This window comes from Ptiloglossa arizonensis, chromosome 10 (assembly GCF_051014685.1).
Source record: "Ptiloglossa arizonensis isolate GNS036 chromosome 10, iyPtiAriz1_principal, whole genome shotgun sequence".
Lineage (NCBI taxonomy): Eukaryota > Metazoa > Arthropoda > Insecta > Hymenoptera > Colletidae > Ptiloglossa > Ptiloglossa arizonensis.
The window spans coordinates 13,555,622-13,582,546 of NC_135057.1; the positions used below are offsets into that span (position 1 = coordinate 13,555,622).

The 26,925-nt window shown below is 44.7% G+C and overlaps 1 protein-coding gene across 3 annotated transcripts in view; it reads right to left on the bottom strand.

Moving 5' to 3' along the window:
* Window positions 1–26,925, bottom strand: part of Kair1d (Kainate-type ionotropic glutamate receptor subunit 1D) — a 218,437-nt gene that overhangs the window by 27,439 nt on the left and 164,073 nt on the right. For all 3 annotated transcript variants that reach the window (XM_076322320.1, XM_076322319.1, XM_076322317.1), the window contains exons 6-8: window positions 15,628–15,795; window positions 6,805–6,825; window positions 3,820–3,972 (exon numbers count right to left, since the gene is read on the bottom strand). In XM_076322320.1, coding sequence (XP_076178435.1) covers window positions 3,820–3,972; window positions 6,805–6,825; window positions 15,628–15,795 — 342 coding nt within the window. The remainder of the gene's footprint in view (window positions 1–3,819; window positions 3,973–6,804; window positions 6,826–15,627; window positions 15,796–26,925) is intronic.

Genomic DNA, 26,925 nt, shown 5'->3' on the forward strand with positions numbered 1-26,925 from the left:
ACCGATTGTTCCGCCAAACAATGGAAAGTTACTCCCGGGTTAAACGAAGCCGTCGGTCCCGTTGACAAATTATGGCTCGCGGTTTTGCGACCGTGAATCCTCGATGACGACCCCCTCGTGTCGCGGCCGGATGGGACCGAAATCGAGCCCACGACTCGCCCAACCTGCGGAACGACTGCGGGATTACGCTCGAGGAGAGTGAAATTCGAGGGTTTACCACGGTTAACGCCGTTCGCGTTGATTCTCGAACATCAGAACGGGGCTAGAGGGAAGTCGAAGGAAGGAAACGCTTCGATCGGTTGGGAAATTTTCATGGGGGATCGTAGACTGTTCGAGAGCGAAGAAGATGGTCGAGAAGACGGTTTCGAGTCTATTAGATCTGTTTCGCCTTTGATTTCCAACTATAGTTCTTTTTCGTACGCAACGTACTTGTGCGAAGAGTGAAACTGTCCATCTTTTACAGTAACCTATCACCCCCTGCATTAACAGTCGAACGCGTATCGTCGTCGCCGATAATTAAAAACAAAGAAACAACAAAGTAACGATAACATTGCCCGACCATCGATCGCTTCGCTCGTTTTCGCTCTCCCTTAAAAAAAGGGGCCGGATGCACCGAACGACAATGTACAAATAAACCGTGCGTGCACGATATCGCGACAAATAACGACGCAAACACGCGCGGCGAGCGATAGAAATCCGGTTACGTCAGAAATCAGTCACACCGTTAACGAGATACCATAACTATATTTTTTCTCCCGGTTCGTTTGTTCCTTGTTTCCATTTTTTTTTAGGAATTTTTTTCCCCCCTAGTTCACCTTTCCTTCGATACTTCTTTCGTAAACATTTCCACGCGTCAACGATGTCTCGAACGTTACCATCGAGCAAGCGGAGAACAACGTGACGCACTGGCGATTTCGCGTGAAAAGGGGGAGGGAAGATGCGCGTAACGTTGTAATAATGTTCGCGGCCGCGTAAAAACAGCTTCCGGTCGACCGAATCGCGCGGGGCCACGAGTCACGTTCGCGACCGATATTGCCTTCAATTTCGCTAATTACGTTCGCGTAACCGAGAACAGGAACGTTTCTGAGCGGTTGGGACACGTCCCCTGCGTGATTTGTCCCCCGAAAATTCGGTCGACGCATCAAAGCTGACCCAGTAATTATGCCGGTAATGGTTCCGCGCGCCAATTTTCCTACGGCTGCTCGAACCCGCGCGCGGCCCGAATTTATCGCGGTCTCGGGTCACGGTGCGATCGCTGTCCGGTTACACGACAATTTGCACCCGGCTCGACGACGAGAACGGGGTCGAAGTATTTTTCACTCGCGAATTACTACCAATGTCGAGTAACGGTAACGCGAGAGAAAATCGCAGAGAGAGAGAGAGGAAGAACGAGAGAGAAAGAAAAAGGGAGAGATAGGAACGCAAACGAAAGACAGAGAAACACGGAAAAGGAATGTGACACACAGGGAGAGGGTGTGACGCAGACCGGGAGCGAGAGAGGGTAAGAGACGGAGGGCAAAAAAAAAAAATAGGTAACGCGTCGATCGGTTTCACCCCGGTGAACCAGCCCCGGCGTTTAATCGTTCGGTGCTCGTGACTCATTGATTAGAACTAGTCACCGAGAATATCCAGTGTAATTACGTCGAGCACGTTGCACCAGTCCGCAAACACGCAGTTCATATTGCGTCCGTGGCGTTGTTTCGGACAGGATCAGCAACGCGTTCGCTTCGACGCTTCGAATTGCCATCGCCGTGTAAATATTGAATCCTGCAACGGCTCGAACCAGCACCGTTACAAAATCTCCTACCGAAAACGGAGAACGTAACGTGGGACGGGTGATTCGGTTCGCCCAGGTGGCGCAATTTTTAACCGAATAAAAGACTCGAGGTTCGTGACTTCGCGCGTACCGAAATCTCGGGATTTCTCTCCCGCGACAAATCGAGCCGAAAGACGCGGAATCGACTACGCTCGGGCTCAAAGGTTCCCCGTGCCTTGAAATATATACTCGTTGAGACTAATGAGCTATTCATGGACACGGAACGAAGAGCACAATGTATCGCGAGCCGAAGGTAACTCCTCGGAGGAATCGCGACTCGTATCGGGTCAGACATTTTAGTCAGACGCGATCCATATTCTACTTAGGGTGAACGCACGTAATATGGAGCAACGCGTAATATAGAGCACCGCGAGATCTCGATGGATAAGTTACAGAATCTCTCCGCGACCGTGCAAGTTACTTCTTTCTAGACAAATGGTACAATAACATTTATAATTATAGACAGAAGGTATATCGATTTTTCGTTCGAAGACACATGAAATTTTTAAAGATTTTCTTCCACAGATGTCAAATTACTCGGCGATATCTAACTTTTCGTTGTATTATCTCTCTTCTCCCCAAGTGCGACGGTGCGCTTGCAAATTGCATTCGCGTTTCATCTGCGTTTCATCAAATTGTCCCATCTCGCTCGGTGTTCGATTATAGGGAACTATGTTAATTTCGCGCACGATGGAACTACACCGAATGTTCCTGGCTTCGAAGGTTTAAATGGTTTTCGATGCCGCGAGACGATACGCGGTTCAAACTTTTACAATGTCCCGAAGGCCGTGCTGCGAAATGACTGCAGCCTCGAAAGCACCGAGTTAACACGATAAATTAATTTCCACTTCCAATTTCAACGTTTCTTTCTTCCCCTTTGCCAATTATGTTATAGGCCATTTTCCCATCGGAACGACGAAACTGCGATGTCATCGTGACGCAAACATCGTTTCCTGATCGTTCGCGTCGCTTTCAATTGGAGGGTTTCCAACGACATCGCGATAGGATTAAGGTTCCAATGGAATTATCCTCTTTTGTCGTGACAACGCAGCTTCGTCGTTCTTTCGATATTTCCCTCGAAAAACAATTTTCAACGCGTCAAGAAAAAGCGACGCGTACCCCCGTCGATGATACGGCCGCCATTTGTTCGCTCCGAATTTAAAGAAAATGTTTGGAATTTTTAATTTCGTATCGTTCGGTGTTACATCTTCGATTTTCGGTTTACGGGTGAAATTTCTCGTACGCTGTTCACAATTTTCAGGTCGCGCGAATCCACGATTTTTAAATATTTAATAACGAACATTTATGGAGATAACGAGGAAATGTTTTCCAATTTCACTCCGATATTTATTCCGGCGCAGGCAAGCTATTTAAACAAATCCAATCGGTATTAATTGACTTTTAATCAATTAAAAGAATATACGGTGATAATATTTCAATGTTTCTAAAACATGTTGTTAAATAATGAAATTTTTGATCGAAGTACGGTCCGAAAGCCCCTACACGCGATCCCTTAAATATTAACATTTTCAGAGCTTTCATTTCGAGTGCTCCATTGTTAATACCCTCGCGAAAAATATTTTATCGAAACAATCGGTAACCCAGACTTCTCCGATATAGAAGCAACGGTACAACGCGACATTGTGTGTTTCACATCGCTACTTGTGCAGTTGGAAAGCTCTCGTACTCGAATCTACGAACGTTAAAATTTCCGGAATTTCCACTTCGGATGCTGCATTGTTGATATACCATCATGAAAAATATTTTATCGAGACCATCGATATTACAGATTTCTCGCAAACAAACGCAACGTCCGACATGTACAAAAAATACTCTCAGGTTCTGTCGTATTTTACGAAAATACATGTAAATATCGCTCGTAAGTCCTTCGGGGACTTATTATTCACTCAACGTTCTTTATCGGTTAGATGTCAATCTTTCTCTAAAAATACCCCTCTTCCCGAAACCTTCCGTACCACAATTTACGAAATTTGAATACTCACGATCTTCATGTAATTTATGAGCGAGTATCCGTGCGGCCATGTGTCGGTGGATTCGCAAGATAAGGGTTTGATGTCGATCTGCTGCGATGTGTCCAGGTCGTGCAGAGCCTTCGCGAACAGGTGCACGGCGTCGTACATCAGCGATGTTTCAGTCTGCAACGTGTTCGAAAGGTGCAAAACGGTACGAGGAATTACCAGAGCGGCTAGAAATTCGCGCAACGAGCCGCGAGCGATGTAAATCAGATCACGGGTTTCCGATGAATCGATCGCGACGGAATTCGCTCTCTTACTGCGCGCGGAATTACTGCTTATGAGGGGGTCGAACCGAGCGGAATGCCCCCTTATAAAAGGGTATCGTATCGTTCGATCGAACGACCCCCCTCTCCGCTCGAGACGAACGAACTTCGACCGTCGAAAGCACCGAAAGCTCCGTTCCCCGCTTTCACGGTTTCATGGCAAATTGACGCCCCCTGTTCCCGGTGCAATTTATATTTCGCGAGTCTAAACCACCCTGTTGTCGTCTCGTATCAGCGAGGTTGTTTCGAATCCTCCATTCGGGACAACCAATATCCTTATAGGATTTTACGAGGCATCTTCGAGGACCTATTTACCGAGGAAAGCTGTACCGTGTTTCCGATTCGCGTCTACAGCGCGAAGGTCGTCTAATTTTTTCGCGCCGTGATGTTGGAAGAGTGTGTCAACGCGTGGAACTGGGTTGATAAAGTTCGGAGTCGGGAAAAGGGGTTGTATGTAAATTTTTCGGTCTTCAAGTGCAGGAGTAATTTATGAATTTTACGATAGGTTCAACTTTCGTCTTGAGAATGACACCAGTTGGGTGATAAACGAGTGGAGGGTATTTTACGAGTGTTTTGAAAATTTGGTTCAGGGTGGATGATGATTGGTACTTGTTTCGGAGAAATTTATGTTTAGCTACTCTAGTGTCGTGGATTAAGAGAAATTAAATTCTCGAGTGTAAACCATTATCACGAACGAATCGATATTGCTCTTCGAATTGGAGAATTGATAAAAAAAAAGTAACGCAGACACGTCTGGAGTTTCAACCCCGAATTTATTTGCGTTACACGAATTCGAACGATTCCCTTTTCTTTGTGCTTTGAAGTAGAAGAACTTTGGGGATCCGGAGTAATTGCGTAGCTTATCTCCAACACGACGAGATTACTTATCTTTATGAGAAACTATAAAGGATCCATAGTCGAGCTTAAGAATGGTCCGTCTCGAGACTTTGCTCCGTTGGTCGATAACTAGCGATGGGAATGAGCATATCGCGAGCAATGGAAACAACTTCAACAGCATTCGTTCGATATAGAATTTATCGATGAAAATTCTAATCTTTCGAGCCGGAATATCGCAGTTGCACGATGATTTGAAATATAAATACCTACGTTAAAGAATTTGAAATTTGAAACGATTAATCTTCAGAAAACTGAATTGGCAAATCAACAAAGAAACTGTACACTGAAAATCCTTTCGAACTCTTCATTTTCTTTCACGTTCAAGTTTTTGCGCAATACCTTCGAGGTTAGGTTCGCAAATTGCTCGTATTGTAAGGAGGAAGAAAAATACGTGTTGGAAGTGCACTCATGGTGCCACGATTCCCCACGAGACCGATCTTTCTTTCTCTCTACGATACATCATCTTCGTTCTAGTAACAAAGAAGTCGTCGATCGTTTCGTATATACAGATTCGGGAATTAGTATCATCGTGCAACATCGAACTCTGGTACTTCGCGAATCGAACACTAGCGAGAGCTGGATCGATCGCAGATTAACTCCGTGGAAAAAAGATTCGTTCGAATTACTCTCGGGACATTTGCTTGTTCAAATATTGAAATTTTCGGTTTGGAGATCGAGGCGAGTTCTATTCGTGGGAAAATGTCACTTCTACGGACTTTTAACCGCGTTAAAACGTTCATACCAATGATTTTCTACCAATCGTCCTTTCAACCGAATCGGCGGTGAACACGACTCGGAAACACGACGTGGTACCTGCATTGTGCGATTTCGCGGAAGCGTAACTTTTCACGTTCGCGAGCAAGCGTACACGAGCGTGGTTTTCACGGCTGAGCTGCTTGACATCTGCGATCAAAACCGTAGTAATAATAATTCGCCCGTGACACGCAACATTCGAGAAGTACACTCCACGTTGCGTTTGTCTATTAATTCATCGTACGCGTATAGTCGCGGCTCTTTAACACGCGATCTAAATACGATAGGTACGACGATAGATAATACTAACCACCGGTGCAAAACAATTAAAATACTTTCCGTGCACCGTATCAGGCAATGTACGGTACGTTTTATTTAATTACTCGTGTACGAAACTTCGCCACGGAGGTAAATTGCTTTCAACGAAAGTTGCACCCTCCCCCCGAAAAAAGTCACAAAGAGATGCAAAAGTGGTTTCCACCCATTGTGTCGTAACGAGAGGGTCTAGTTTTTCGCGAGCTTTTCGTAATAATGACTATACTCGGTAAAAAATGTTAAATATCGGGCCACTTTGATCGTGTTTTTACAGTACGCTAAAATGCAAAATAAAACAGGTTTTCTTTTTATTTCGCGTGGTCTAAATATCGAAAGTGGAACAATGGCGGTTGCGAATGAGTCGTACCCGGATCGAGGATGATTGTTTCGGGGGTTTCGCGAGTGCAACGTCTTTTCAGCTGATGTTATTTCCGCGTACGATATTTTTTCCTCGATTTCGATTCAAGTTCGTCGATGTTTCGCTCGTTGCAAGCCGACGGAAGTTTCGTTTCATTTAACTCGTCGCGGCACGAACCACCGAGAGGTTTTTTCAATGCATTGTGAACGCGCTGATCCCACGGTCCGACGAATGAATAAATAATTGATCGCCGTCCGTGAAAGCGGCGCGATTTTAATATTTCCGTGCTCCCTGGAACGCGCAGTCTGCATGCTTGTGTCCGCAGGCGCGCAAGTTCTCTTTCAATAGGAATTCACGAAATCTTACCTTTATGCAGGTGAGATTGTTCTGCTCCGCGTGTGCATGAAACAAAACATTATCGATTACTCGAAGAAGCCGATGATCGTTATAGCTGGCGGCCGCGTTCGTGCAAAACGCATAATGACATATTCATAGCAATACGAAATCATAGGTAATATATTATAAATTATTCCCTGGTATTCCCGTCACACAGAACCGGAGAAAATTTACATGAACGGTTACGCGTAATTACATATCGTTCTAATTATGATTACGATATATAATACATCGAACGTTTAGAATATCCGGGATAAATAAGTAACCATGTTTACTATTTACCCGGCAATAGAATTGAAGCAGAGAAAGCGTAAATATTATCCCACGAATTATTCACCGAATAATTTACCCTCGAATTTTTAATATTTAAAGAGCGTGTCCGATCGTTTGTAACGAAATTAAAATACCGAAAGCTCGAGGGTGAACATAGCGTACGAATTATCCACCGAATGATTTTTATTCGCGTTATTCGATATTTAAAAAAACCTCGATCGTTTCTATCTCGTAAACGATGCTTCGGCCCGTTGAAAAGGAATCGTCCGACTGTTCTTGCTTTATTTAAATATAACGGAGCGAGGAACCGTTGATAATCGTATCGTTGCAATTACGTTCAATTGGAATACAAATGTTTAACGCCCAAGTTTCTGCTACATTTCGCTCGGGTGTCGATTTCAAGGAACACAAGCCACCGGGGATTCTGTAGCGAAATAATCGCGAATAAATACCGGAAAGCGATTGTTCCTGCAACGGTTCGTTTCTCTGTCCACGTGTACCGCACACCGACCGGGAAAATTCGAAAACATTCTCGACACCGCGAAATGACTATCATTTGGGCGCTCGAATCTGCTTAATGCCCGGCAACCGACGTCTATACTTAGTCTTGTCAATAACAGGGTGCATTTGTCCGCGATTCGATTGGACACAACGAGCACCAGTTCGTCACGTGCACGCGATCAAGTTAATTATCGCGATTTTGTCGTGTTCGTTGTAATGCGGCTGACAGGTCGATGAACACGAAAATTGTCTGTATCAGGACCCGGTGTCTGTCGAGCCCGTTTAATATCTGGGGAATCCAGAGTGAGAGAGAGAGGCGATATAGTTCGAAATACCTGCTGGATCAAGATTTCCGACGCTTTCGAGGAGAGAAAAAATCTTCGAATGGCCGAACGAGCAAACACGAGCGCGTAAATGTGTAATTTTTAAAAAATGCTACTCTGTCTTTACGCACCGACGATTCGATTCAAATATCGAGCACCGCGCTCGAATCCTTTGCAACAGCTGCGACGATACGACGCAAAAAGATACATCCTTCTTGGCGAGAGAAATTTGCAGGACTTCCCTTTTCCACCCACTCTCGAGCAAATTCAATTTTACGAAATACAAAGTGCTCGATATCGACGCAGACCCCCTCGAGTATCCAACGAAACTTCACCGAATCGCCTCGTGAAAGGGACGACGAAATTAACTTGTCCAAGTTTTGTCCGACTTTGCGAACCAGCGGCGAAAACAACGATAAACTCTCTCCGCGCAGTTATTAGCGAATTCTATCGAGGGAATATTCGGCCGTGCTTAACCGCGCCACGTACGAAAAGCTCGACTTTCGTTTCGGATCTTATCGGTGTGAAACTTCTTACACGGAGTCCGTGTCCAACGGAGCAAAAGGTTTGCGGGCGGTCGTTCTCGATGCTCGCCGGGAAGGAAACATTTTCGGACCTAAACGGTGTCCTCTCTACGAGAGAGTTCCTCTTGATGAAAAGCGCTCGATTCCGCGAGCAGAAAAAGGACCCGACTTCGATTGGCGCGCGGTCGGTCGGTCGTTGCTGCGAGTCCAGGCATCCGCGAGTCGTATCGTCGGATCTTTCTCGTCTTTCGACGTTTTACGAGATCGGTCACGTACCATCGTTTACTCACATCCGCTCAATTTTCCCTTAGCCACGTGTACACGTATTTACATACTCGTCGGCGCTCGCCTAGCCGTGGACTCGCGCGGAATCGTTAATGCGCGTGCACAGTAGCTGCCGCGCGAGCTCGAACGCATGCTTCCACGCTCGTCGTCTAGGCGAGATCTCCTCCACGTTGGCTAACGACTTTCTGTCACGCGTAACTCTCCAGAATAACACTGAGACAATAAATGCGATTTCGTAGTCGTCGAATTCCTCTCACCGATGTGTATTTCGCGGCTTCCAACTCACCAACTCTCCACCATCCCATCTCCTACATATCCTGCTACACCTACTCGTTAACCTCCTGTCCCATCCTACTCCTTCCTGTCTCTTCTTGTCTCTCCCTGTCCCTCCCTGTCTCTCCCTGTCTCTCCCTGTCTTTCCCTGTCTCTCCCTGTCTCTCCCTGTCTCTCCCTGTCTCTCCCTGTCTCTTCCTGTCTCTCCCTGTCTCTCCCTGTCTCTCCCTGTCTCTCCCTGTCTCTTCCTGTCTCTCCCTGTCTCTCCTTGTCTCTCCCTGTCTCTCCCTGTCTCTCCCTGTCTCTCCCTGTCTCTCCCTGTCTCTCCCTGTCTCTCCCTGTCTCTCCCTGTCTCTCCCTGCCCTTCCCTGTCTCTCACTAGTGATACTCTCACAGAATAACAAATAATAATGTTAATAGTTCTGTTCGCACTTAAACGAATGAATGCAAAACTGTTCGTACCGCGGCAATTATCAGTCTGGATTGTTTTAATAAACCCGATTCTCCAAATGCCATTATTCTTGAATGTTTACAATCCCAGTCGCCCAATGGGGATGCCAAACAAAAAGCACCCCGTCGTTGCTCCCCGGCCGAAATTTCCCGCATGAATCGGTTATCAGAGAGCGTGGAGCGTGTTCGTCTACCGCTTCCCAGAACGCGATGCTAATTCCTTAATTGCAATAGTGTACGAACTGCTGGGCGCGGACAAATTGCTTCTTCGCCTTCACCGTATATAGTATCTTTTATGTAACTTTTAATGCACCAATTAACTTTCATTGTTTCCCGCTTCCGTCCGACTCGAACGCGCTTCTTGTTCGCCTCAGTTTTCGAACACGGGCATCGTGGAAATTCTCTCGAACAAGGAGGCGACGAATTCGCTCTTCGTTGCCTTCCCCGTCCCATCGTGCCTCTAACCCCCTTTTCTATTCGTGCCAGCGGCACCGAATGCTCATTGAAAAGCGTCGGCTTTCCCAGTCACCGCGACGAGGAACTTTTTATCGCGGCTTCCTGTGCGTGCCAGGAATCGATTGTGCTCGATGCTGGCGTCGTGTCGGAGCGAAAATGGGCGTCTTTCGCGCGCGACGCGACGCGCGAGAAGAAAACGGCCAACCTCGCTGCGCCGGCGGACTTTTTACCAGCTCGAATATCGCAAAATTAATCTCCGACGAGGGGTTAATAACCTCCGCGCGACACGACCAACCAACCAACGGGGATCGATGGAAAATTAAGATTTCCATTGACTCTTGTGTCCGAGAAGAGTGTTTCTCAACTTTTCTCCGGGGTGTGTTACAAAAGATTGTAACGCCTAATGGCACAAGGAGATAATTTTTTAGCGTTTCGAGTCAGAAAAGATTTGAATGTAACGTAATCTTTGTACCGTTACATTGCAAAGTTAATCGTCCACTGATATTAGAAATATTAATTTATAATTGAGGTATACGTATTATAATAATTAATTTTCACAGCCACGAAAATTCCTCGGTGATACAGAATTGATACGGAAGCATTCTATAGATAAATAATTCGATCCCCGGGAGAGATTAAAAATTTCTACAAAATGTATACCGCACCGCGATTCGCGAAGTTGAATTCCAAACGAAATTATACCTTTCGTTGATCGTCTCGGAGCGATTCGACTATCGCAAACTCCCGCAACGAGCCTCATCGAGGGAATAGCGGTCACAATGCTGAAAAGTTAATCTCGGATTGATTCCCGATTGCGTTGCAACGACAAAGGGGGAGTCGACGATTTGCTGAAAATTCTGGTCCCCCGTTAAACGACCAAGAAAAATCGAATCGGACGAAGTCTCGGGCGAAAAGTGCATCCATCCCGGTCAGGGTGGGTTTCGCGGAGTCGTTTCCTCCGCGTTATGAACGGGTCATGGATCAAACAAGCGTGCCTCCCCGGGGAAAGAAATGAATGGAGGGTATAGGAAAAGCTAAAAAGGCCGAAGGTAAAAAGATATAAAGCTCGGGAACCTTAGGACGCCCCGGGGTGCCTTCCAGCAGCTCGAGCATCCATTATTTAACCCCTCGCTGCTGATCCCGTTCAATTGTTTGCGTTTTCACAGATGAACCTGATCTTATTTACCGCGTTTCTATCGGCCCCTCGCGAGGCCAAGAGTTATCCAACGGCAGCTCCGCGACCCGAGATACTCGGAGAAAAGCTCGCGACTCGAGTCTTGCGATCGTTTGCACCGTGCTATAGCGCGCATCGTCTATCAACCGTAACCTCCCTGGACGGAGATCGTTTAAATACGTACTTTTCGGAGAACAATTGTCTCCGTTATAATTTTCATCGGCCTACGGACAATTTGAACGATGGAGTTTACGCAACATTTTATTTTCGTTTCTTTTTATCGTACGAATATCAACCAAATGGAAATTTGTATACTTTTTAGGTATAGGGAAATTTACAAGTCGAAAGGGATCCAAATACGATACAATTGGTCGTAGACGTTCGATAAATACGTTCAATAGACGACCATGAAGCTTCGACTTATTAGAATTAATTTAATATTTCTCGGTCGGTGAAAATTGACGAAGAAAGCTCAGTAAACGAATATTGCGAGGGATTCGTCAAATTCGCCGATGCTGTAACGCATCACGTAGCGTTCCTGCAAAAAGTTCTCCAGGAAGTTCGCGCGAACGTGCGAGCTAGCCGATGCAATTTAACCTTTTTAAGGTAGCCAGCGGAGAGCCGGAGTCGGAGCGCGGCAGATGTTGCTTCCCACGAGATGGCCGAACGTCCAAATTCGCTGCTCAACTTTTTCGCGGTTAATGCCGTGCCAGATGCGCGCAATGATATAATCTGCTTTCGCGATGATCCGGGCCCGCGGAGCGGTACGGAGCGTTCGAGAACTACCAATTAGACGGCCCGTTTTCCACGGGCGTAACTTCACCTAGAAAGTTGCCCGGGTTGCGGTGAAACGTCGACTGTAGTCAAGGAGGAACTTGGCGGAAGGAAAATTTGATCGACGGAGACGGACAAGCGAGGAAAAATTGGGAACGCCAGGCACGTGACGTAATTCGAGAAAACTCTGAAATACAAGCGAGTGGCTGGAGGATATTAAAGGAATTCCTCGGCTCTCCATCGAGTGTGGAAATAGTTTGAGAAACGTTTAGAAATTTATTATTCAATTTGATAGCCCAACTACTATACGTAGATCTAAAGAATACATCTGAGCGATGTTTACCCGGCACAGATGTTATTCAACGAATTCTTTGAATCGGTACAGGATTGGTTTCGGAACGGTTGAGAAATTTATTATGCAGTTTTAGATTGTAATTACCGTACCAAAGGTGCAAGAATCGTTTTCACGGTTAAAATTGAATTCCATCCAAAGGCATTCTCTTCGACTCTCTACCGTAGATCAGGTAAACTCGATTGCTACTCGACACGTCCACCGTTCGAGTGTTCCAAAAATTACATTTAACTCTCAACCTTTAACATGGATCAAAAGTGATCCGATAGAACTTTGTTCTTCGATCTAATTTGGTCTCTCCTGTTACCACGAGCGGGAATTAAGACGGCAGAGTTTCTCTCTCGGTGTAATTTAATATCTGCTTCTTCCCCGGGCGTGTACGAATCTAATAAAAATAATTTTTAGAGCAGATAAATTACTTTCCTCGTTGCTTTTAACGGAGGCGTACCCGATGGATTTTGAACCCTCCGTCTCGTCACTTTGCGATTTCTACGAGTTTCGAGAAATATCTCCGTCACGTACACGAATCGTTGGCAACGTAGATTGGATCGACGAAACGCTGAGAAGGGCAATTCTCTCCAGAAAATGTTAAACAAACCATCTATTCCGCTGAAGTAGGAAACCTCGTCACGGTTTCACGACAATCGCATCATCGACCGCTCTGGTAATTTTCATTATCCTGTCTCGGAATCCGAAGCAGGCAGGTAAAATACGTATGTCTAATGGGAATAGAGGATACGTGTGCGTCTACGTTCGGTACAAGGCACACGGGAAGAGTATGTGTACACTAGTATGTGTACAGTCGCGTATCGTGCGATGCGATGTCGTTTCGTTAGCGGTTACAATGCAAGGGAATGTGGAACACGCGATGGAGGGGACGAGATGTACAGCGGTGAAATGGACAAACGGTGTGGTGGGGATGGCGCATCGGTGGCCTTGAACGGCCAGTTAATTTAGATTCAACTACAACGACCACCTCGACGATTATGAAATCTAATCGTTCTGATGCGAGAGTTCCAAGAGACGATACGAACAATTCTAGACTCGCGGAACCAAAGAATAATCGTCTTGAGAGTCTTGTGCCTCGACCACTCTCTGCTATTATCGGATCCAAAAATTTAAATGAGTGACTCGACGAGTCTCGCGACTCGATAGCTCTCCGGGGTGTTCGTAACAACCGTAGTGTCCTCTGGAAAAAGAGAATTACCGTCTACGACTCCAATCATAAGAGAAAGAAACGATGACTCGGGATAGCGTTGCGTCTCCGAAACAACGATGCAATAAGGCTCGTAGCCAACATCTCGTGGGGGTATATAGACTCCGAACGTCGATCGCGACAATATTACATTGCTTTCAGGTGTTTCGCGACACGACAGCATCAATCACGAGACCCGTGGAACCCTCTACAGGAGACTCGAGATCGCGTCAGTTAGTAACAACGTTCTCGGAGACACGGCATGTCACACGATCACTTATGGGAGTTATGCGACTCGATAGCTGCGTCTCCGCTATCACGAGACCCCTAATGCGATGACTGGCGTGACTTGGTGTACAAACGACCCCAGAGGGATGACGCGTAACAATGATTTCTGGTGTCATTCGATCTAATGGTGATAGATCGAGAGTCTACGTCGCTCAGGAGATGCGGTCAATAGCGAGGAGGTTCAAAGCTTTGTCACATACCGAGCGGTATCCTTTGGACGGTGAGTTTCTCTGGATCCATTAGGTCGGTAAAAGAGGGTCGACTTATTTATATAGGTTCCACAAAGCAGAATGTTGAAAGAGACTTTGTTTCGGAGCACCGGGACGGTAGTAGCGCAGGAAGTGAAACAAAAGTCAAAATAAAGGAGAGCACGAAGAACTTAAAGTTTTCCGTGGCCGTGTTCGCCGACCAATGAGATCAAATACATTCAATCTCGCTTCTTTCGGCGATAATTGAGATTTGGTACAATTACGATGCTCGGGGTGTAATTAACGATACGGTATACGACGATGTAGCTTTCTTTGTAACACGATCTATCGAAAAATGTTACTTCTATCGAAAATATTCTTCATCGCGAATAACTATACTTGGCGCGTACTATCGACGCGTTGAGTTCTCCACAAACGAAGATCTTCCGTGCACTAGCAACGCGTCAAGTTCTCCACGAACGAAGATCATCGACGCGCAACTAACGCGATAAGTTCCCCGCGAACAAATCGATCCTCTTCACTACCGACGCGTTAAGTTCCCCGCGAACAAGCCGATCATCCGTTCACGGTCCCTAGCGAAAAGAAAAGTTTCCCCGAGCCGATAATATTCAGTCCCGGGGACTCACCGAGGCGTTTCGACCTTCGCGGTATTTGCATACTTATAAGATTCGGCACGTGCTAAGGGAAATTGAATTTCCCGCGGCGCTATTCCACTTTTGAATAGATAATACCCAATTATTACGTTCGTGACGAAGGGGAAGGTATCGGTAGCCTTCCGGTTTCGTGTTTCGAGACAAGGTGGGTGATCGACGCAGCCGGCTCGAGACGGACCACCCGCGAAGAATGTAAAATTAGAATGTAGTTAAGAGCGTGGCGCCGCTCTACCTTTAAGCGGCGAGTGTTTCGTTGCACGTCGCGCGGGACAATCTTCGCATTTGCATGCGCGCGGGGACCGGTCCCGATGAGTTCGTACGCTCGTTCGGCGAGAAAATTACATCGACACCGCAAGCTTGTAACTGTTAAAATCCCTCGTCGCGTCCCGCACTCAGCCGCTAATTAAGTTCGCACGCGTGCATAGTGAAATTCGCTCGTTGCAGCCCGTAATGCTCTCCTTCGCCGTGGCGCGCCGTTGCGAAAACAATCGGGCACACGGGGGTTGTCGAGGGTTGCAATCGAGGCGTCTCGATTGGCTGTTCGAGCACCACACTGAAAATACCGTCGCGATTTTCGCGCCATTTTACCGATACCCGATCCCACCACGCGTGTACGTTTAACGTGGAACCGATCGATCGATTTAAATCACGATTTAAAGTTTTTCGATCAAGATTTAAAATCGAAAACTTTCAATCGAATCTTGATTTAAAGATTTCCAGTTTTTACCGCCTTTTTACCGATACCTAATCGATCGATGCGTGTACTTTTAACGTGGAACCGATTCATCGATTTAAATCTTGATGCAATTTCTTTAGAGATTAGAAATCTGGAAAGGCTTCAATGAGCCTCATCGAATTCGATGTACTTTGTATAAAATTAATACCCTTTAGAATTTCGAAAGCGAATTTACTACATCGCGTACGATAGAAATACCAAGGAATAATTTTTCTACGATTCGAGAATACAGAGTATCCGATTTCGCTATTGCGTGATATTAGATTTGTTGAATGTTGTTTCGACGTTAGTAGAACGAAATATTAAAGGAGTGGATTCTGTGTTTACCTTGTTGGTGTTTTGTCCCATATCGAGCTCCCGATTATAACGCTTCTCGCCGTAGATCCAATCTTGGACGACCTTCTGAATTTCTGGCTTCTCCGGGTCCACTAATTGAAAGGCAGTGATATTGGTCCCGCCGTGCTTAAATTCCTCGAGATCGACGCTGTGCAGGTCCTGCAAGGAATTCGAATCGTTTTATGAACCCGTCGAATGGATAGCTGGCCTTTTTGCATTCTGTTCTGTTGAAAATTTTATTGCCTCTGTACTATAAACGTTTAATATCGGCAGTTCCCCGTGGATCGTGACGTTCGCGAAACGTTCCACAACACGGGTAGAAAAAAATTTCGCGCCGCCAATATCCCGAATTATTGCCACGTAGAATGGAAGGCAGCAATATTCGTGAACCGGCTATCGAGCGATTCTACGATTCAAGAACAGGGCTGTATAACTTACACGCGCGTTCTACCTACCGGAATTAAAACAAAAGCGCCGATAAAAATGATAAACGAAGGCTCGATACGGTTGTTTTGTGTTACCGACGATATCCCATTTTTTGAACGCGCGCTTCAGGATCTTCAATTACACGGACGATTTCTCGCGCGATTGCCATCGTTTTTAAAAACGTCGTTCCACGTGTTCGATACAGAAACACCTTTACGACTGAAAATCTTTTCGATGTCGTTACAAATTTCCCCGACAATAAAAATTAAAAGATAGATGTAATTTTTACTAATCTTTAGAATTATACACTCTGTCCATCATTCTCAAATCAACTTGGCTAAAAAATTGAGAAATTTACTAAACATGACATTAGTCACTTTGGTTTCCGAGAGATTCGTACATTATACAATATCGTAACAAAAATAAAATTTCTCCATCGTTGTGAAATACTTCGTTCCACGATTCTTACGTTTATTCACCGCTTTATTGCTCATCCTTCTTATATTACCAAACGTTGTTCGTCTTCGAAAAATGTTTCCGTCGATAATTTATGCTCGAAGCTCCAAATCGAAAGCAACAATCGATCCAGACGAGAGGTATACCTCGAGGAGGAAGATCCAACGAACGTGTCGTCGTTAGCATTCGACGAAGTATGATCACCGTTTACAGGCAACGTGTTTAATACGGCCGGACGCGCGGGTTTAATCCGTGAAAGTCGATCGCGTCTCCCCTCGCGATTCGAGGACAGATATTACTTGGCCGGACACGCGGCGGCTATCGGCAGAAATAGAGATATCTCGGGAATAGAATGGAGCAGCCTCTCTCGGTGCCCCGGCTATCTACATCGTGGTGGCAAGCGGCGTGATTTAAAGTTGCCCGGCCTCAAAGCGCGACTCGCGTCCACCTTTTCGAATGCTCAAGCAGCCCGAACACGGCCATTTATTATCCTTTGTCCCGCGACCAGGCCACGATAGATAAGTTCGCTACTCTCGATCCGCTGTCCCCCGTCCTTTTTCTCCATCCCTAAGTTGTCCGATCGACGAACAAGACGATACACCGACACACGGTACCCGATCGATTCCCGGTGATCGATCATCGCCTCGCCTCGGGACGTCGCTTCGTTCTTTACGCGAACGACAACGCCGAGATATCGCTTTCAACGAACCGCGCGCCTTTCCCGCCTCGAGAATCGATCGAACGCCGGGAATTCGAACAATCGATCGGTTAGAAATCTCGCGTACCGGGGAACATCGAAAGACGAGGGCTACGTAGTTCTCTCGTGAACACCGAACCGGCGAGAAGATCTCTAAACGTGACGCGTGTACGTTTCCTCGGAACTATGACGATTGACACTGTCGCGAGGACTTGGAGGTATCTGTGGCACGTGTATGCTCGTCCAGAGAATGGTTTCGATAACGCTGTAAACTCGACGGCTCGAAATCTCGCCAATTGGAGAAATTGGACGACGAGGGTACGTATTCTTGAGCGAGCATTTTACCAAGTATTTCCGTATTTTTATCTATTTGCTATTTTTGTGGAAGAGTTCCTTTGGAAGGACGTACGAGGAATCGAAATATGGAGAACGAAGAACAAAGTATTACTCAGGACTGTTATTGCACACGGACTAATACACCTGGGGTCTGGGTATTTTGAAGAGAAGAAAATGTAGAATATTTTCACGTTGCTTCGACGATCAACATTTCTTCTGTTCGTTGGCGGACGAACAAAGAACGACGAGGAAACGTACGACACTGGTCGCGAGCAAATGTTAATTTCTAAATTGAACGAGACTCCGGAATGTAACCTCAGGCATCGTTTGTTTAATAGACTCGTTGAATCGTTCGCGAACAGTTACGAAGAAATTATCGCCGCCAGAGCACGTTAACAAACAACACGCGGGTTATTGTAACCCTCGACACAGTGGCGCGGACAAGTAATATTTCGATTTAATACACCGCGATCGGTTTTCTACCATCTCGGGCTCCGATTGTGGCCTGGATGTCAATATTATCGGGATACGGGATAAAAACGGCTGTTGAAGTTGCAGCATTCCGTGTTGTAAGTGCGGGGAATTTTTCTCTTCATTTTGCCACCGACAAAACCGCAATAAACACGACGGCTCTGTCAGCAGACTGCAACATTCTGAGTGGTAAAGCTTTACTGTTCAATTTACTCGTAATACCTTTCCAACCGGCTCAACGATGTGTCAGGTATGTTGGTGCTAAGCCAGTGTTTCTCAAAGTGTACTCCGTTCAGCCTCGAGGTTTCGCCAAGTTAACGCCATTTTCATACGCGAGCCTCCCGTATACGAACCGATAGAAAGACGTACGAAAGCTCCGAATAATACAAAAATGTATAAATAAAATTTTATCCAACCGAACTTCATTTTTTTCAGAAATCATCTACGCGTTATAACTTATCTTCTTCTTACAATCTAACGCTAAATCCTAAATTCTAAGTTCCAAGGACTGAAACAAGTCGAAGCAACGTTTAAAGACGGAATAATTCGAACGTCGTGCTCGATTAATTTTATCGTTATCATTTCGCTGAACCCTTCTTAAATTTTTCAGTTACAAACACTCTACCTCCGTTGCTCGTTAAATCGTCGATGAAGATTACAACATTATCGCGGCCAGCTCTCGAGGAACACCTTTCGAAGTGTCCAGGGTGGTGGAGGACCGGGTCGACGCATCGACGAATTAGCTTTTATCGTATTAACCTCGCTCCATGAAACACTGATTCGGGGACACGGAATTATGGCCGGTCGCGGACACCCTCGCATTTCGGGGCCACAAATTTCGACGTGTCTCACCCGAATTCAGCAACGCCGACGTATTATCGCGTCCCGCTGGTCATTACGGTTATTATGCCCCCGTTACGGTTATGATGATTGTTATCGTCGTTATAGCCGCCGTTGCCATTAAGCTTCTTATTACGAGCGTTTAGTAGGCGTAACGTCGTGCTACGAGCGCGGCTGGCTCCTTATTACGCTCGAGTTATTTAACCGCCCCCGTTCACCGTTGCGCGCTCGTGCACACTCAGGCGTTTCCTTCCGTTCCGTCTTTTTCGCGAACAGACGGCTGTTTAATTATCTCCAGGACCGATTCGATCGTCGTTATCGATAATAAGATCGCTCTTTTCGGACGGACCGCGTTTAACGAACGCGATCGCCAGGTTTACTCGATTATCCGTGTTTGGTCAATTCCACGCGACGGAAGTGTCGGGAATCGATTTTAATGAAACTTTGCCGACGAGTAGTGTATATACACCGGTTAGGGAACAATATTTAAAGATTTGTAATTTTTAAAAGGGAAGGAACGGTACGTGAGTGTCGATCGTTGAAATTCGATCGAGGAAAGAGTTTTGATCTCGTAAACACCAAAGTTTTCGGTAAACGGTGGACGACGTATTTATTTAAGTGTGCGAAATGTGTTGAATTTAAATATAACGAATGTATGGAAATTTCCACGAGACGAAGAGATCGCGCGCGATAGCAGTCGATTAATGAAATTTGTCCACCGAAACGATTTTGATTTTACAATTTCTACGAACCGCGAATAAATATTTATGAACGAATTTCGAAGGGATATAATACGGTAACATTGTCGCGATATCGGTGAACGTTATATTTGTGTAAGTATCAATTTCAATATTTGTTAAAATTGGACGAATTATTTCGTTCTTTGAATATTTCACAGTGTTCACGCGGAACGTTCTGACGGGAATATTGTAGTATTCGTTGGACACTCGCGGTGAAATGTTTTTAGTTTAAATATTCATATGAAAAATAACGTTTGAAAAATGTGCAGAACTTGAATTGTTGAGAGAAAACGGGGCTGACATTTTTTGCAATAAACGAGGTAACCGGTCCAATGAAAAGCACTTTTCACTTAAACTCCCCCACCATGGTCGCTACTATTGGTCACTTTCCCCTCCAAGTGCACTCGTTGCTAAGTGACCATCCCTACCACATGGAAACGCGGTGCAACCAACGAGGTACCTTTGCAATAATCGAGATTCCGATGGATATTTAATAAAGAATCGTACGGAAAAATATTTCAATATTTTCCTTTCAAGTTCCCGCCTCTCCTCTCCAAAAACGTTGTTTCAGCGAGTGGTTTCATCCACGCGATTGATTCGGGACGATTTTGTCGGTAATAACACATGCGCGTTTAATGGCCAGGACATCAAAGCGTGATTACAGCTCGTTACACGAAAATTATTTACCTCGACGCGGGAGGTTTCGATTATTAATCCATTACACTTTTTATCGCAAAGTTTCACCGTTCCACGGTATTACCGCCTGCCTCGACCAGCGGAGCCGTGTATTTCCTATGGTTTTCAACGACGTTTTGAACGCTCAACTAACATATCTGATACAAAGAGAGATACAAAAGAGTGAGGTTCGGTACGTTACCCATCGCGCGCAAAATTCTCTTGCGGATTTACGTGTATTTTTTGCGCGCGAAACAAAATTCTAGTTCGACCAATATTCAATAACAAACCAACGTGTCCATTGTGAGAGAGGAGTGGTATTATACTTTCATCCGGGGATTCAGACAGGAATTGCAAGTACTTTTCTAACACATTCTATGGCCAATTTCGAGAGAGAAAAAAATTCTGAAGCGGTAGATTTGGTTCTGCACGAATACCGAGATACGAGGAATTCGAGATACGGAACAAAGAGTAACGAATGGTATTAATCGTCGAGTTGCGATCATTTTTAGGTGAATATTTGAAATACAAATAATTGTTACGCACGAAGTATCCAATTAGAAGAGTGAATACACCAAAAGCGAGGAAAATTGAGCAACAGTGCTGGAAATGATTTCGGTTCGCTTATCGAGGGAAAACTTCGATCGCTTAACGAGGTGTGCGAATGAAAATTTCCGAATTTGATTCGATCCCTCGAGAAATTCTTTCTCGAAGTATTCGGAACGCTCCGTTTCGGGGAGCAAAGTGGAAAATTGGTAAAAACGATCTCGCGAACGAATATCAGAATTAATTTCAAGCGCCGTCTGTACGCTGTAAGCTATATTCTCGAGGTCAGATTGCCGTGGAACAAACTCGGAAGCTTTAATCGTCTCGCGAGCAGACACGTATCGCGAACAAAACGTTCAGAAAGGGGAATCCCTTCGGGAGAATTCACGCGCGCCTCGCGTATGAAAAGTACCTGGCGGGATGTGACTGTCGACTCAACCGTCGATCGATAGCTATCATTCTCCGTGATTTACGTTCCTCGACGCGCTCCACATACGTAACCTCCACTTGTCTCACCGTGGAGGACATTCTCCTCGCGAGTCGGAGAAAAATGCCGCGTACGCGCTTTGAATGCGAATCGCGGGTGCTTGCGTAACGCTTGCGAAAACTTCTGGTTCAGAGACCGTGGCAGAAGTGTTCTCGCGGCAAACGGCGTTGCACCGATGGTGCATTTAAACGGAAGGGATTAAAAGACGTTTGAATCGAAACGGTTGAACGAGCACTGTACACAGGTTTGTCAATTTTCTCGTTCGGCTTTGTCCGTTAAATTTCCGTTATGGCCGAAATCGAGATTGATAGCTTTGAGAAATTTTTGGCGGACGTTGTTATCGGATTCTCCGCGAACTTGCTTCGGATAATTGTAGAAACTATGAATTTTTTCACAACGGTGAAATTAAGACGGAGGTAGCTCGGAGATTTTTAATTATAAAAATTATTATCCTAATTGTACGTCGATTTCTTTTCGAGAGAGGGACGTAATATTATCTACCGAGGGATGTAAATCTGAGCGTGTCAATAACGAAGAATAATTTACCATTGGGGACGAAGGTATCGAGATATGTTTCGAAACTGTGCACCCTTGTTAGAAAAAAGTCGCAAACTCTGTGTTCTCTTTTGATCTGCATAGTACCGTGACCCTCTTAAAGCAACGAGCTTAATGGATGACACGGGCTTCGCCCCGCGGAAGGGTCGGTTAAAAGACATAAATGAAAATAAGTAGCTCTCAGACACGTAGTTGTTCTCGTGCAGACAATACTCCATTCGGATTTCGTCAAAGGCAGACAAGTTACGTAATATTCGTCGTAATTAATTTCTTTTTGTTGTCCAAGGGAACATTCCTCGTTTCATGTCGCAGAATTTTTCATTAATCTCGAATTACTCATCCCTGTTCGTTGACTATCGTTTCCACTCCCCGGTTAGACTATCCGCGTAATATACTACGTCAAGATCGTAAGTTGTCAATAAATCAGATTACGTCCCACCTCCAACACTACACATTTTCGTTATTCGCTAAGGCGATTACGTGTCGTGTCACGAATATCATAAAGAAGATGCATCGCGACAGAGTGAGTCGAAGCGATAACGAGCGACGACTGAAATGCATCGTCGTAGACACAAATCCAGAATATTGAGCACCAACGGAACAATAAAATTTTCATAACTGATATAATTCCAATAAATTTTACGCACTAATAATTATTGCGATAAATAATCATTTATATTTCTTTAAAATCGAACGATGTCTTATTAATATTTTAGGTACCGGTACTTTTTAATATCATTCTTTAGAGTGTGCTATTTTTTTGTTTAGATCCGTACTATAGGTATCCTCCATTTTATAAATATACTAGGGACACTTTGTCGTGCTATAAAATCTCCATATTCGTGAATTTGTACAGTTCAAATACGGAGATTCTACTCCTATGTAATGTGATCTAAGTGGGGGTATTCTTGGTGGGGATTGGGCGGAGCAAATATCTAGTTACCTTACCGCTCTGTCGTTCAGTTTCTAGGGACTTGACAACTTACCATCTCTGCATACTAGTAGTACTCTCGTGCGTTTGAAATCGTGCACCGCACTCGTGCGAATCTACTCGCGAATGTTCGAACGCAACGCTGCGCAATGCTATAAACAATGTAAACAGTGCGCCAATTCTATTCCCGGCGTTACATCAACAGCGAATGTTCGCACGGGAAATCATTATTCGCGAACAAATGTTTGACAATTTCGTTGTTTATCAAGGCGACAACTTTTAACGAAGTGTCCGTGCTCGCGCGGAAAGAACAGCCGGGCGAGTAAATCGCTGAAAGTGTTTGTTTACCGACGATGAAGATTTAATTACGCGCAACACTACTTTTTCTATTCGTACTTCCCGTTCATTGTCTGCTTTTGTTCTTTGTTTCTTGTTCAATTTAGAGCCACGCTTATTGCTCAACACACAGAGTATATTCAAATAGATGAGATTACTTTCTTTCTTTCGAATATTTGCACCTACTTCTAATATCGATTTCTTTCAACGAATCGATCACTTTTAAACTAGATAATTTTTATAATTTTTCTATCCTACACAAAACTGGACCTAGCACACTTTGGACTTTGCAACATACGAACCGAAGATTCCCAAGCAGTATGCAGATGCGCTTTTAACTAATGCAAACGTTCAAATCTTCATAACTGGTTCCAAAGTTACACCAGCGCGTTGCATTCCATTGAATTTAATTTCTACATTTTCTTCCAAAAGGGACCGCACACTTGGAGTATCGCCGTGTATAAAACGAAGATCCAGAAAAAATTACTCAAATGTATTTCTAATCAGTACGAACAAATCTCCATTACTCGCGTCAACGTGTTGCCAGCGCGTCGCGCGAGATGTCCTATCAGCAGGCAAGGATCGACTCGCTCCGATCGTGATAAACATCGCGATCACGTCGTGGCCGACTAACGAGCCAAACCACGACCATTAAAAACCACCAATGGCCTGGAGGGGTTGTTGCTGAACGGTTCGTCGACACGGCGAATCTTCATCCCTGTTCAGAAGCAAATTAGACCCCGGGGTACAGTCGCCAGATACGGCCTCGTAGAATGCACACACCCTCGGACCTCGCTTCTGAACAAATACCGTCTCCAATTTACATTTTAATGGATCTAAATTGAAATCTGGTAGACACGGCCGAGATAAATTGTGCCGGCGACCCTAGGTTACACAGGCTATTTACTTTTTATCATTTACCGTCCTCCGGGCGAGGCTAGAGAGGCTACATTCGATATGCAGTGGCAGTCATAGTTGAGCCAACTGTAAATTCCTAATTATCTCGGGGTCCCTTTGTGCACGGAGCACCGTGAGCCTAGGTGTTACCGTTCGCGCTGCTGAAAATGGCTTTGAAAATCTTTAGAAACGTACAGACCACGCGTCTACACCGCACCTACACCACGATTCAAACGTTTTGGGAAATTATACTCTATTTACATTCCACGAACGAGCACACAACGCGGGAATCTACCCCGATCCTTTCGCGGTTTGTAATTATTCTTCGAGTACATTCTAGGGGAATAGAATTTAATATTAATTTAAGAAGATCGCAACAATACGAATTTCTCGACAATGAGCCCTGCGCAAAGTTTATTATTTCTCCCGGAGTAAAATTCTTACGTTACGTTTTCTGGAATTGTTATTTGTCGTTTCTAGTTCCTTATCGCGAGGATCGCTCGAAAAATACTGCACGGAGGATAATATCAGACAATTAAACGTTTCAAGTTGGACGTCGTGATTTGAACATCGTTGAGTAGCATAATTTAAATTTTAATATTTCAAGTAAAAGTTTCGTTCAGTTCCTTTCGATACTCGAGGAAATTCGACAACTCGAGTACACTCTTTTACCGAATAGAAAAGAAATTCACCTGGTCGATTGCTATGAAAGCACACGATACATTGAACAATATTTTAAACAGTGTCAAATTTTGTGAACTGGAAACGAGTGAGCAAAGTCTATGAAAATACTGAAATTATCGTTGCTGGAAAGTTAGAAAAAATTGTAAATTCAATTTATTCGATTTGTTGGCAAATATGGCGCGAAGACAGCGAAGACCCGCTTCCGGTCGTACGAAATTAGCTTCGAACCGTGGCTGTCGCGTTCGTCCGTGAAATCGAAGTCGCGTGCAATTAGTGCTACTTAAAATTACCGGCGACGAGGGGAATTAAATGAGCGCGATATTTGCGCGGCGTTAATTGCAATTAAAACCGTAAAACCGGCGACAGGCCCGAGTAAACATAACTTTCCAATTATTGCTCCTCCGTCGGTACGAGCGTCGCGACTTACATCACCATTACCCTCTCGGGTCAGCGATGCTCCGAAGAAGCCAGACTCTGGACAACGATAAATTGCTAATTACCCCGAGGCAGCTTTCGCTGGGAACTGCCGGGGAAAGTGTGGAAAATTTTGCGCCAAGAGGAGCAAATATTTTCACGAAAATAAACACGCGCGATGCTGCAAGATTTTATACCGGTGTTTTCAGAAGTAGCAAGGAAAATGCTTAATCCGGGCACATGCGGATAATCTAATTTGTATTAACATAATACCATATTTGGAGAATAACAACCGTAGCTGTGTTCGTTCGACCTAAAAATTATAACTAATATCACGAAAATATTAATTTGTTCTATTCGTTACGCTTTTGATTAGAATTTTAGTACCATTCGGTGAACAATGATCTACAATAGAAACAAATATTTAACTCCGCGATTAAATTATATTTATGGAAAGGAATTAAAAGAGCAGATTATTTCCATGGTATGACAAAGATTATTTTCTCGTATTTACTTTGAATTTTCTTTATTCGGGACATGTGAAAACTGTTCAAAGAAAAACTTTTTTATTTTATATTATACGCGTCACAACGCGTGTTTAACATACCAGTTTTTTCCCTCGTTCATTTTTGTTTGTACATTTTATAAAAAGTTCTGTACGACACTTATTCTCTAATAACACTAGTGCGGTACCTGGGTCTTTTACGACGCATCGCGTCCTCGTAGTATATCGTATTCCTGTATTTAAAGTCGTTATGATAGATGTAACTAGATGCTCCTATGTTTCATTAGCCTTCTCGTTGTGTTATAATGTTGAAAATACGAGTTCTATACGTTCGGTACGTAATCGACTCGAACACTCGACTCGTGCAGTCGTAAAATTCTGATCGCGTAGTCGGACGGAACGGTTAGGGAGGTGAGAAAATAATAGAATACAATTGGGGGAGGCCAGAGAGTACATCGACAACGTATAAACGAAATATCCGCGTTCGTGGAACGCGGTGCAAGAAACGGCGTTATTTATGCGCGGGCTTGATAAATGCGAAGAAGAATACGGCCAGAGGTGAACGAATTTTCCAATTACATCGAGCAATCCAAGGATAAAAGTGAGCGCCGCTGAGGCTCGGAACAGATACCTCGGAATAATTCCTGGTCGACCGACTCCGACTCTTTTATCCCTCATTTCTGATCCTGCCGTGAATCATATTCCAGATGTATCCCACCGAATAATTGCGCGGCGCGCCGCGAACGAGGGAGCTACAAATTGTCCCTGTATTACGAGTAATTTATAATTGCAAGCCTGGGAACAATCCACGTCCGATGTTTTTCTACGTGCAACCTGTTATTACGCGCTCGGCCAAGAACAAGGAAAGTATGTTGACACGGCAGAAAATTGCGCGTCTTGAACGTGTAACAATGTATAATATACTCGAATGTTGGAAAAACGTGGTTCCAGATGGAAATCCCGTTTCAGGAGTCCCCGATTTAAAAAGAGAAACGATTGTTTCGCTGTTGGTCAAGATTTCGTATCGGTTAAATTAACGACCGATTACTATCGCGAAGACACAATTTATGAGGAGATAAGAGTGATTTCTCTCGTCGTAACGAGCATTAGTCAGCGATCGTTTCCAGACGAAATGTATACGCAGAAGTCTGATTTTCGATTCGATCGTTGTATATTTAATCGGATTTCGTTCGGGTTAACTGCGTTTAATTCCGATCATGGGCTGGATAATTAAGGGGAGGCCAGACACAATTAGATAAGCTAGACGAGTAGAACATTAACCGTGGGTACGAT